General features: G+C 43.2%; 1 protein-coding gene across 2 annotated transcripts in view; it reads left to right on the top strand.

Moving 5' to 3' along the window:
- The window catches only part of LOC143804872 (coagulation factor VIII-like), a 252,139-nt gene that overhangs the window by 37,446 nt on the left and 200,703 nt on the right, over window positions 1-13,990 (top strand). The window contains exons 3-4 of one of the 2 annotated variants that reach the window (XM_077283405.1): window positions 8,354-8,476; window positions 8,721-8,829. In XM_077283405.1, the coding sequence (XP_077139520.1) occupies window positions 8,354-8,476; window positions 8,721-8,829 (232 nt within the window). The remainder of the gene's footprint in view (window positions 1-8,353; window positions 8,477-8,720; window positions 8,830-13,990) is intronic. The other variant, XM_077283404.1, reaches the window with a different exon arrangement.

The following is a 13,990-nucleotide window of genomic DNA, read 5'->3' on the forward strand; positions in this document are numbered from 1 at the left end:
GATGGGCATTGATTTGTCTTTCTCGTCTGCATTCCATCCTCAGATGAATGGCCAGACGGAGCGAACTAATCAGACCTTGGAAACTTATTTGAGGTGTTTTGTTTCTGCTGATCAGGATGACTGGGTTGCTTTTTTGCCACTGGCCGAATTTGCTCTTAATAATCGGGCTAGTTCTGCCACGTTGGTCTCTCCTTTTTTTTGTAATTCGGGGTTTCATCCTCGTTTTTCCTCTGGTCAGGGGGAATCTTCGGATTGTCCTGGAGTGGACGTGGTGGTGGACAGGCTACATCAGATTTGGAATCAGGTGGTGGAGAATTTGAAGTTATCTCAGGAGAAGACTCAGCAGTTTGCTAATCGCCGTCGCCGCGTGGGTCCCCGACTTCTTGTTGGGGACTTGGTGTGGTTGTCTTCTCGTTTTGTCCCTATGAAGGTCTCTTCTCCTAAGTTCAAGCCTCGGTTCATCGGTCCTTATAGGATCTCGGAGATTCTTAACCCTGTATCTTTTCGTTTGGATCTCCCAGCATCGTTTGCTATTCATAATGTGTTCCATCGGTCGTTGTTGCGGAGGTATGAGGTGCCCGTTGTTCCTTCGGTCGAGCCTCCTGCTCCGGTGCTGGTGGAGGGAGAATTGGAGTATGTTGTTGAGAAGATCTTGGATTCTCGTGTTTCCAGACGCAAACTCCAGTATTTGGTTAAGTGGAAGGGTTATGGTCAGGAGGATAATTCCTGGGTGGTCGCCTCCGATGTTCACGCGACTGATTTGGTCCGCGCCTTCCATAGAGCTCACCCTGATCGCCCTGGGGGTTCTCGTGAGGGTTCGGTGACCCCTCCTCAAGGGGGGGGTACTGTTGTGGATTCTGTTGGTGGGCTCCCTCTGGTGGTTACTGCTGGTACTGGGTGACTTTGGTGGGTTGCGGCCTTTGGTTTCCACCTGTCCATCAGAGGCTGGGTGTTTCCTATTTTACCTGGCCTTTCTGTCATTTCCTTTGCCGGCTATCAATGTGTTCAGATGTGCTCTGTTTGGTTCCTGCCTACCTGCTCCCAGATCTTTCAGGATAAGCTAAGTGCTGATTTTCAGTTGTTTGTTTTTTGGTCCAGCTTGCTTAGAATGTCTCTATGCTAGCTGGTTGCTCTAGTGGACTGAGGTTCTCCCCATGTGCCATGAGTTGGCACATGGGTTCTTATAATCTCAGGATGGTTTTTTTGATTAGGGTTTTTTGCTGACCGCTCAGTCCCCTTTTGTATCATTCTGCTTTCTAGTTTTCAGCGGGCCTCTATTTGCTAAAGCTATATACATCATCTCTATGTGTGTGCCTTCCTCTCATTTCACCGTCAATACATGTGGGGGGCAACTATACCTTTGGGGTTAATTCCTCTGGAGGCAAGTGAGGTCTTTGTTTTCTCTGCAGTACTAGTTAGCTCTTAGGCTGGTGCGTGGCGTCTAGAACCAACGTAGGCACGCTCCCTGGCTATCTCTAGTTGCGTTTGTCAGGCGTAGGGCAGCGGTCAGCCCAGGTTCCATCACCCTAGAGCTCGTCCGATATTTGTTATACTTTGCTATTCCTGTGCTATCCCTAGCCATTGGGGATTCATGACAGGGCTCCCTGCGTGCTTCCCTGAGACGATCGGTACAAGGCGATGTACTCACCTTGTACCGAGCGTCTCCTCCCTGATCCAAAATGGCCGCGGGGCTGCATCCGGGTCCTGCAGGGACTACTTCCGGGTCCACAGCAGGCGCTGGTAAGCCTGCATGGCTGTATGTCAGATCGCTGATCTGACAGAGTGCTGTGCAAACTGTCAGATCAGCGATCTGTGATGTCCCCCCCTGGGACAAAGTAAAAAAGTTAAAAAAAAATGTTTCACATGTGTAAAAAAAAAATAAAAATTCCTAAATAAGGAAAAAATATATATATATATTATTCCCATAAATACATTTCTTTATCTAGAAAAAACAAAAAAGACAATAAAAGTACACATATTTAGTATCGCCACGTCCGTAATGACCCAACCTATAAAATTGTCCCACTAGTTAACCCCTTCAGTGAACACCGTAAGAAAAAAAAAGAAAAACAACGCTTTATTATCATACCGCCGAACAAAAAGTGGAATAACACGTCATCTTGTCCCGCAAAAAACGAGCTGCCATACAGCATCATAAGCATAAAAATAAAAAAGTTATAGTCCTCAGAATAAAGCGATGCCAAAATAATTATTTTTTCTATAAAATAGCTTTTATCGTATAAAAGCGCCAAAACATAAAAAGATGATGTAAATGAGATATCGCTGTAATCGTACTGACCCGAAGAATAAAACTGCTTTATCAATTTTACCAAACGTGGAACGGTATAAACGCCTCCCCCAAAAGAAATTCATGAATAGCTGTTTTTTTGTCATTCTGCCTCACAAAAATCGGAATAAAAAGTGAACAAAAACTGTCACATGTCCGAAAATGTTACCAATAAAAACGTCAACTCGTCCCGCAAAAAACAAGACCTCACATGACTCTGTGGACCAAAATATGGAAAAATTATAGGTCTCAAAATGTGGAGATGGAAAAACTTTTTTGCTATAAAAAGCGTCTTTTAGTGTGTGACAGCTGCCAATCATAAAAATCCGCTATAAAAACACTATAAAAGTAAATCAAACCCCCCTTCATCACCCCCTTAGTTAGGGAAAAATAATAAAATAATTTTTTTTAATTTATTTCCATTTTCCCATTAGGGCTAGGGTTAGGGTTAGGGTTAGGGCTAGGGTTAGGGTTAGGGTTAGGGCTAGGGTTAGGGCTAGGGTTAGGGTTAGGGTTAGGGCTAGGGTTAGGGCTAGGGTTAGGGCTAGGGTTAGGGCTAGGGTTGGGGCTAGGGTTGAAGCTAAAGTTAGGGTTGGGGTTGGGGCTAAAGTTAGGGTTAGAGTTGGGGCTAAAGTTAGGGTTAGGGTTGGGGCTAAAGTTAGGGTTTGGATTACATTTATGGTTGGGATTAGAGTTAGGGGTGTGTCAGGGTTAGGGGTGTGGTTAGAGTTACCGTTGGGATTAGGGTTAGGGGTGTGTTTGGATTAGGGTTTCAGGTAGAATTAGGGGATTTCCACTGTTCAGGCACATCAGGGGCTCTCCAAACGCGACATGGCATCCGATCTTAATTCCAGCCAATTGTGCATTGAAAAAGTAAAACAGTGCTCCTTCCCTTCCGAGCTCTCCCGTGCGCCCAAACAGGGGTTTACCCCAACATATGGGGTATCAGCATACTCGAGACAAATTGTACAACAACTTTTGGGGTCGAAGTTCTATTGTTATCCTTGGGAAAATAAAAATTTGGGGGGCTAAAAATAATTTTTGTGGGAAAAAAAAGGATTTTTTATTTTCATGGCTCTGCGTTGTAAACTGTAGTGAAACACTTGGGGGTTCAAAGTTCTCACAACACATCTAGATAAGTTCCTTGGGAGGTCTAGTTTCCAATATGGTGTCACTTGTGGGGGGTTTCTACTGTTTGGGTACATCAGGGGCTCTGCAAATGCAACGTGACACCTGCAGACCAATCCATCTAAGTCTGCATTCCAAATGGCGCTCCTTCCCTTCCGAGCTCTGTCATGCGCCTAAACAGTGGTTACCCCTCACATATGGGGTATCAGCGTACTCAGGACAAATTGGACAACAACTTTTGGGGTCCAATTTCTCCTGTTACCCTTGGAAAAATACAAAACTGGGGGCTAAAAAATAATTTTTCTGAAAAAAAAACGAATTTTTATTTTCACGGCTCTACGTTATAAACTGTAGTGAAACACTTGGGGGTTCAAAGTTCTCACAACACATCTAGATAAGTTCTTTGGGAGGTCTAGTTTCCAATATGGGGTCACTTGTGGGGGGTTTATACTGTTTGGGTACATCAGGGGCTCTGCAAATGCAACGTGACGCCTGCAGACCAATCCATCTAAGTCTGCATTCCAAATGGCGCTCCTTCCCTTCTGAGCTCTGCTATGCGCCCAAACAGTGGTTACCCCCACATATGGGGTATCATCGTACTCAGGACAAATTGGACAACAACTTTTAGGGTCCAATTTATCCTGTTACCCTAGTGAAAATACAAAACTGGTGGCTAAAAATTCATTTTTGTGAAAAAAAAAAGAATTTTTATTTTCACGGCTCTGCGTTATAAACTGTAGTGAAACACTTGGGGGTTCAAAGCTCTCAAAACACATCTAGATAAGTTCCTTAGGGGGTCTACTTTCCAAAATGGTGTCACTTGTGCGGGGTTTTAATGTTTAGGCACATCAGGGGCTCTCCAAACGCGACATGGTGTCCCATCTCAATACCAGTCAATTTTGCATTGAAAAGTCAAACGGCGCTCCTTCTCTTCTGAGCTCTGCCATGGGCCCAAACAGTAGTTTACCCCCACATATGGGATTTCAGCGTATTCAGGACAAATTGCACAAAAACTTTTAGGGTCCAATTTCTTCTCTTACCCTTGGGAAAATAAAAAATTGGGGGCGAAAAGATCATTTTTGTGAATAAATATGATTTTTTATTTTTACGGCTCTGCATTATAAACTTCTGTGAAGCACTTGTTGGGTCAAAGTGCTCACCACACATCTAGATTAGTTCCTTAAGGGGTCTACTTTCCAAAATGGTGTCACTTGTGGGGGGTTTCAATGTTTAGGCACATCAGGGGCTCTCCAAACGCAACATGGCGTCCCATCTTAATTCCAGTCAATTTTGCATTGAAAAGTAAAATGGCGCTCCTTCCCTTCCGAGCACTGCTATGCGCCCAAACAGTGGTTTAACCCCACATATGGGATATCGTCGTACTCAGGACAAATTGCACAACAACTTTTGTGGTCTAATTTCTTCTCTTATCCTTGGGAAAATAAAAAATTGGGGGCGAAAAGATCATTTTTGTGAAAAAATATGATTTTTTATTTTTACGTCTCTGCATTATAAACTTCTGTGAAGCACTTGTTGGGTCAAAGTGCTCACCACACATCTAGTTAAGTTCCATAAGGGGTCTACTTTCCAAAATGGTTTCACTTGTGGGGGGTTTCAATGTTTAGCCATATCAGGGGCTCTCCAAACGCAACATGGCGTCCCATCTCAATTCCAGTCAATTTTGCATTGAAAAGTCAAATGGCGCTCCTTCCCTTCCGAGCTCTGCCATGCGCCCAAACAATGGTTTACTCCCACATATTGGGTATCAGCGTACTCAGGACAAATTGTACAACAAGTTTTTGGGTCCATTTTCTCCTGTTAACCTTGGTAAAATAAAACAAATTGGAGCTGAAATAAATTTTGTGTGAAAAAAAGTTAAATGTTCATTTTTATTTAAACATTCCAAAAATTCCTGTGAAACACCTGAAGGGTTAATAAACTTCTTGAATGTGGTTTTGAGCACCATGAGGGGTGCAGTTTTTAGAATGGTGTCACACTTGGGTATTTTCTATCATATAGACCCCTCAAAATGACTTCAAATGAGATGTGGTCCCTAAAAAAAAAATGGTGTTGTAAAAATGAGAAATTTCTGGTCAACTTTTAACCCTTATAACTCCCTAACAAAAAAAAATTTTGGTTCCAAAATTGTGCTGATGTAAAGTAGACATGTGGGAAATTTTACTTATTAAGTATTTTGCGTGACATATCTCTGTGATTTAAGGGCATAAAAATTCAAATTTGGAAAATTGCGAAATTTTCAAAATTTTCGCCAAATTTCCATTTTTTTCACAAATAAACGCAAGTTATATCGAAAAAATATTACCACTAACATGAAGTACAATATCTCATGAGAAAACAATGTCAGAATCGCCAAGATCCGTTGAAGCGTTCCAGAGTTATAACCTCATAAAGGGACAGTGGTCAGAATTGTAAAAATTGGCCTGGTCATTAACGTGCAAACCACCCTTGGGGGTAAAGGGGTTAAAGTGACTTTCACTCACTCTGTGTGATGTCTTGTCTCCTGCCATGCAGGCTTCACCTTGTGTTACTGATTAATAATTCTTCTTTCAGTGAAAGGACCGCCATTTGTGTAATCTGTACATATGTGCGTGCTTGCATTCATTTAATTAACTCATACTTCCCTTCATATGAAGTCTGGTCTCCCCAATATTTTATTTTAACTCCTAACCTGTAGTATTGGCAGCAGGAATAACCATAGACTATAATGTATAGTATAGAGTTTTCTGCACTTGAATATGCATTGTAATGTTGTTCTACTACAAGCACATTGCACTGGTCCATAGACATACATCTCTATATACTAGTGCATTTCTTTGAACCTGTATTCTAGGAGTGAATTAGAAGGCATGTTTTTTTTCTTACTCTAAAACTGGGTGTGACCAGAGGGTGCAGTGAAAGGTTTATCCAAAATGCAATGCATAGTTTGTCCTTTCTTTTTTTAAAAAGTTGGTAGTTATGTATTTTGGCATCTAGTCTGTGGCTTTGTTCTTTTTTGGTGTCACTGTAGTCTGTGTGTTAATTTCTTCACTGTGCTCATTTCTGAATGTCAAAATAGTGATTGCCTTCACTCATAGTCCGTGTCGCACTGCGGTGATAATATAGTCTATTGTGACATCATCTTATAAGAACAGAGACTGTCTTTTTCCATATCCTGTTTTCTGCTGTAGTGACATCACAGTTTTACTTCTCCTAATCCCTAGCTGTGCTCAGTTGTGTTGATGTCAGCAATGGTTTTCATTATTTATAAGCAATGATCAATACTGATTATTGACATCAATAGTGTTTATCACAATGTATAATCTGTGTTCTGATTTCATAGTGTCACAATAGACTGTGTCTACATATATACAGGATGCTGTGTCCTATCAGGATGATGTCACTATAGTGCTCGTGTAAACAGGTCACCGGATGCAACACACAGACAAGGACAAGGCGAAAGTAACCAACTTAACTGATTTTTTCCCTAAAACTAAATGGGAATGAGAATGGTTTCAACAATAAGAATATAGTACGAAGCAGAATATTAACAGTATACGATATACAATTCACAAGATTGTTATCAAGGACACTAGAACTCTTATAGCAAGTTCTCTATGCTATCTGACTAATCTCTGATGAGAGCAGTATTCATAATCATAGGGATGTCAATGCAAATCCCCCCTTATTGTTACAGGACCTAGCGGGGGTCTCCACTTCTTCCCACTAGACCATAACTTCTTTTGACAAAGTCCAGCAATGCTCTCTGGGCCTTTCCCACACTGACTGGTCCCTGTCCCATGTGCTGCACTACCCCAGACTGAACCATGTACCATACATTGGTGCTGGAAATCACTCGCACCTCTAGTCACTGCTGTGGACGTCCTTCTCCAGATGGGAGTCCTCACCTAGTCTTCGGTACTTGACCAACAACACTCATCTATTGGGCCTGGAAGAATGAGAGCTGGGTCCCAGGTCTTGACCCATGCAGTCTGGTTAGCTGACCTTAACTAGTGTGGGTCTGAGCCTCAGGTTTTGTCCGGTATGGTCTCGTCCATGGATCTTGACTGGCATTGTTTGGCTCAGCCTCTCACTCGTTGGCGTACAATAACCCACTGGTTCATGCCTTCTGGCACGTTCCAACGGTTCGGTCTCAGAGGCCCCCTTTCCATATGTCCTGCTTATCTCACTGGATGGCGCCAAATCCCTTCAAGCCTTCCTACTTATATCAGGAAACTGTGTCATGAATGTCATCTGAGGCGGTGCTCCATCTAGACTCATCCTTCCTGAAACTCTTCCCCTTCCTTCCCGCATAGTTCTGCTTAGGCAGTAGGTGGCATTCTCCGGACACAAATGGTGCACAGTGCTGGGATATCTCATATTTTGTGACACACCCTCTTGTACTTGTCCTCATCACTAGGTTGCAGGGTGAAGACATGGGCCGCAACAGAGCAATGGGCCCAAAAGATCTAACCAAAAAACAATCCATCTTGAGCAGACTAAGACTACAGAGTTTATTCTACTCGCTTATATAACAATATTAAAGGGAACCCCTCAGCAGGATTGTGCACAGTAACCTACAGACAGTGTCAGGTCAGCGCCGTTATACTGATTACAATGATACCGTGTGATGAAATCCATCTTGTGGTTGTTGTTTAATCTTTATTTTCAGTTTTCATTTAATGAGATTCTTTGGCGGCATGTGGGTGGGGCTTTGGGGGACTGTGGGCGGGGCTGTGTGCTGGGCTTTCCAGAAGAGGGGAAGCCGTTTTAGCTGAAAAGGAGGAACCATGAGCATACGAATGCCTCTGGCTTTCGAATGAGATGTCATTAATGCTTTTGTGGTAATGTGCTATTGATGACTGTTCACGTGAATACATTTTCTTTTATGAGTATAGATGTAAACTTTCTCTTATTAATGTTATTACTTTACTTTTTCAGGACTATTGGGTCCCACCATTCGGGTTGAAACATTTGATAATGTTATTGTTCACTTTAAGAATCTTGCCAGTATTCCGTACAGTCTTCACGGCATTGGGGTATCATACGGAAAACGGTCAGAAGGTGAGAAAGGCATCTTACAGTATCTAAGCCACACATCACTTTATTTTATATTATATAAGTAATAATGATCAATGGAATACATTGCTAACCAGTAAAAATGGTGGCACACGGATGCCATTCATAGCCCTCATACCTAAACCTTCAGATGGCTCGGGGCTGCTATTGGCTGAACATGTATGACCAAATGCGACAAGGTGGTCATAGGTGTCCAATAAAGATAACTCGCTTTATATGATCTAATCAGGTATGTGGAAGTCAAAGAAAGAAAAGAGCTGCAATCAAAGAACAGATCTTGCTATGGCAACTCATAGAGATTAGCGGATCACTTTGTGCAACACCGGTCAATGGTCCAGGTCAGTGCTCTGAGCTACGGGAATATCCTGACCTTCTGAGTTTCTCAGTGCAGTGTTTGGTTGGCTGGCCTGATATGACATCATTTGGCGCCACATAGGTGACGGTGCGCCAGCACAGCAAAACATAAGACAATATTAAGATCCCAGAAGATGAAGAAACCTGTTCATTTCCAGAGAGCAATGACTCGGATCACATGAAGTGATCTGCTCATCTCTACTGGTGAACTCAACCTGTTTGTGTGGATGACATGGCTGGCCATTTCTGAGCGTTTATAATTTGTAGACGAAATACAAGAGATAGGGGCTTCCATTTTATGCTTCCAGGATTCTTCAATATACTTTATTAACATACTATGGACACAACGCGTTTTGGCTGGATCAGCCTTCATCATGCATCATTCACCTGATGAAGGTTGATCCAGCCGAAATGCGTTGTTTTTATCTTTGTATTTTAATAAACCATATTGAGGAATTCTGGAAGCATAGAGTGAAAGCCCCTATCTCCTGTATTTCTTCTACAAATTATATATGTAATGTTGGAACCTCCTGACGACCTTCCGCAGTATATCAAGGTTGCAGCAGACCGCTAACAAGGATTAATACGGAATACATGTTATCCTAGAGTTGTGCCTATATGAACAACTGCACAAGTTGAGAAAAATTTCTAATTTGCTACCAATCATGATATAATTTAATACTACGCTTAGATAGCGCTCCCTTGTCTCCCTTGTAATCTAGCTTACGCCCTGCAGCATTTCTGAGCACTGGAATCTATTGTGTATGGATAAGTATAGAAAGTTGATGTGCCAGTTTGTGGTTTTCAACTACAATTCCTTAACAAACTACAGCAGGGGTGGGCAAATGGCTCCATCGTGCCCTCCCCCGCCTGCCATCCATCTGTAAGCAAGTGACGAACGCAACGCACAGAAGTCTCTAGGCAGGGACAATTAATTAACTATTTCTTTCCTTCCGATGTGGTGGAAATGTGCATTGGTCAGGGAACAGTTAATAATATGAAACAGTGTAAACAGCAATAAACCAAACAACAGTAAACATACAATGGATTTTAGAATACAATTTGAAAAATGGAAAAGTCTCTCAGGAATTATACTTGTGTCCTTCCTACAAGGATGGCAAACCCATTTTTGTGGAGCTACTAAGTTGGTTCTTACTGCAACAATGGCCCTAGCAGGGGTTACCAGGAATTCCTGCTAGGCCGCCAATCCTTCTAGCAAGGTCTATCAAGGAACGTTGAGCTTCTTGTGTTCCAAACAGCCCCCACCCCACTTGTGCTAACCCAGGCCGACCATTGTATTGTACATTATTGCTTGAAGTGAAGGCCTGGCTCACTCATGTCGTCCTTCTGTAACTGCAGGTATTCTCCTCTAGTGGAAATATCCTCGCAGATCTTCAGTGCTTGACCCTTGGTGGGTATCTTCTAGGCTTGAGAAAAAGAGGCCTGGGTCATGTCTCTCTACTGGCATCATCTTGGCTCTCGATCTTGTCCGACGTAGGCCAAAAGTTCTGATCTTGACCGGCACTCTAGGTCTTGACTGGCTCTGGGTCTTGACTGACGCAGGTCAGGTCTTCGGGTCTTGACTGGTGTTGTCAGGTATTTGGATCTCACTGGGCATCGTCCAGGCTCTGTCTGTTAGCGGCCAGCACCCTGCTGGCACACCCTCATCACTGAGGCCTGTTGCCCTGGCTTCAGCGTCGGCTCTGGCACAAGTCCATACTACACCTCTCTTACTCTACACGGTTTAGTGCACAGGACTTTTATATCCTGATACTCCATGATTCAAGGCACCTGATCGGGCTCCGCACATGAACTCGCCCCCCCCCCTGCAACACTTCTAGTGCCGGTTGGTTCCTCATGGTTTTGAACTGCCAGCAGCTGTCAGTCTCTCCTTACAAATGCCACATCATGCTCTTCAGGGGTACCATCATTTCCTCTTACACCCCGCCACCTTCACCGCTATCTGCATCCTCGGGATACAGACAATGTTGAATACATTGGTGGAGGAAGGGCCACTGACCCCTTCTTACACCAATCAGCGTGAGAAAGCTGATGTGATGATTACATAATTTCATCACATCATCTGGCATTGAAGAGAGTCAGTTCACTGGAGACAGGAGCAGAGGCAAGTGCCAGTAGAACGGGAGAGAGGAAAGTCTGTGATTTTTTTTTTTTTCATTTTTATAGAATGTTTGTATGTAAATAGAGAGGCTATGTGGGGGGGCTCCTACTGTATATAGAAGGCTATATGGGGCTCTTACTGTATATAGGAGGCTATGTGAGCTCATATTGTATACAGCTGGCTATGTGATGCTCATACTGTATATAGCAGTAGTGGTGAACCTATGGCATACGTGCCAGAGGGGGCACACAGAGAACTCTTGATGGGCATGCGTGCCATCTCCTCAAAACTGGCATCGCCATCACTCTCCTCAGCCCACTCACCATCTCCCTCATAACTAACACCGCAGCCACTCTCCTCAACACCCGCGTTGTCTCAGCATGCTGCATGCTGTCCCATCAGGCTGCATGCCATCACATCAGGCCACACACCATCCCATCAGTTTGCACGCATGCTGAGTAGGGGAATGGGGCATGGGCTGAGGAGAGTGGCAGTGCTACTGCTGAGGAGGCGCGCGTGCCCACAGGTAGGATTGTGATATATTAAGAGACCAGATCAGCATTGGAACAGGCAAAGCTGAGTAGTATTTTTTTTTGTGAGGCCATTATACAGTATACATCATCATGTGGGGCCATTATACAGTATGGAGCATCATATGGGGCCATTAAACAGTATGGAGCATCATGTGAGGCTATTATGCAGTATGGAGCATCAAATTGTCGGGGTCGCAGTACTATATCATTTTAGGAAAAGGAATGCAATAGGCGGGGTTTAAGCAGTATATGTCTAGTATTCAGTCTTTCTGATTTGTCCTGATGTCTTCTGATGAATCCTCCTTTCTTCACATTCCTGAAGTTTCAATTTCAGAAGAAATGATACTTCTTTCCTCAGAGACGAAAAGTAGGGCAAAGGTGAATACTGGCAGCCATTTTAAATACAGTTACATTAGCATCTGCAAGCATAGGGAAAACTTATTGTTTCACAGTATAAGAATATATAAAAGTACAAAAAGGTATAAAGATATATCTTTTTCACCTTGACAATCCCCCCTAAACACTAAGTTTTTCCCTTAAAGAAAGATCCTTCGAGACTGTCCATGTGATGGGGAAAGGGGAGGTGGATTTCTTCATTCAGACACCTCAGAAGCTCTCCCCTTGCGAGAGGCCTCCAGGCAGCTGAACCCTTCACTAACCTCACATGGAGTTCTCCCACTGTCCCTAAACTAAGTCTCTTAGCGTCATCTGAGAATAGGGGGTTTTGTCTAATTTCTTGAGGGGGACGTACTTAGGGATCTCCCCTGGATCAGTACCATCGTACTCTAGTGGGTCTACTTCTTGATTGAGGAAGGTGCCAGTCGGAATTGCTTTGGCAATAACCTTTTTGTACAAGGGAATAACACAACAGAGAATTATCGATCCAATTATTAGGAGGGCAATCAGTACCAGACAGGCCTGTTGAAGGAATCCCTTGAGCCCACCCAACCAGCCGGAAAAGAAAGATGTGTCTACTCCAGCATTAGTTTTCAATTCTGCTGCTAACCCAGTTATCTTTTTAAGGGCTATCATGGTTTTTCCATTTACTCCAGAGTTCTGAGGGATATAGGTACAACATTCTTCTCCTACCATCCCACAAACTCCTCCTTTCTCAGCTAAAATCATATCAAGGGCTAGTCGGTTTTGGAGAGTCATTCTAGTGTTAGGGCCCAATTCCTCAACTATACCCTGAAAGGCATCTTGGCTAAAATTGACGAACCTTTGTTCACTGTAATATATGTAATTGATCCAATCAACATTTTTATTAATCTGCACCTGCGGGATTAGAGAAGCAAAGCCAGCATAAATCTGATTCTGAGCTTTAAACTGGTCAGGTACCCCCCTTGGCACTCCAATGGCATCAATATATACCAGTGGATCTTCTTCATAACTCATGTGGAGCTGATCAAGGCTTCTCCTCTTTCTGGTAGGTTCATCAGGTGTCTCTAGATCACAAGGTAAAATCTTGAACTGCATGGCTAGTTTAACAACGGTGCTTTGACCTATCCAGGCATTAGGCAACCTAGGACGGAGCTTACCATCTCCACATAACCAATAAATGTCGTACATATATTGTGTATGTTTAATTAGCAAATCAGTATCTAGAGAACTGTTCTCTTTACAGAAACCTGTCTTGAAGATCCCTACTGGTGTACCTGTGGTGTCATGGGAATTATAGCAGGTGTAATTGTCAGCTGATACGGTTACTTCTCCTGGGACCTTTAGTTTGGGTCTCTTATGAATTAGTGGGACGTAATCTGGGCAATCAGTGGGATTCAGACCTTTCAACAGATTCATAACACAGGCAGTGGTGTTGTCATCAGGAAAAAGCAATGCATGTGTGTATAAATGTGTATTCGCAGCAGCACAAGCAATACATCCTACAGAGATATTCTGGACATTGTATCTCACCCATTCTAACCATAGGTTTTTCCTTGGGGCTGTTTGTGTTTCTATGGAGAAAACTTCTTGCCAACTGAGACCTGGAATGGGGATTACTTCATTAACTACATTTTGCAAACGCTCACCTGGGCCTGCTTTAACTGTACTGGTAACAGGGGCCTTGGTTGGTCTGAAACTAATATCCTGGAGCTGTATATGGCCTAAATTCCCATAGTATCCACCATTAAATACATAATGGAAATGTCTTCCCAGTACAAACGTCTGCAGGTCAGCAGATTGGGGTTTTTCAAGATTTAGGAGGAGGGGGTGACAGTTTCTACCCCATTTACAGCCCCTAAGTGGTTGCAGAAGGGCTGTTAGATGCATTCTCTCACGAAGACTCCTACCCGTCCCATCCTTAGGGAACATGGCTTCACTAGGTTTATATCCCCAATCATCCCCCGTATTCCAGGCAGCATCTGACCAATAATAACAATTATTGTTGTCATTTCTGGTAACACACATATAAAACTGGATGATTCCCTCTACCACCCGTTGAGTCTCGGGGCACCTGACTACATCACAGAAATCAAATCGCCAGATATTTAC

Source organism: Ranitomeya variabilis, chromosome 2, assembly GCF_051348905.1.
Source record: "Ranitomeya variabilis isolate aRanVar5 chromosome 2, aRanVar5.hap1, whole genome shotgun sequence".
Classification (NCBI taxonomy): Eukaryota; Metazoa; Chordata; class Amphibia; order Anura; family Dendrobatidae; genus Ranitomeya; species Ranitomeya variabilis.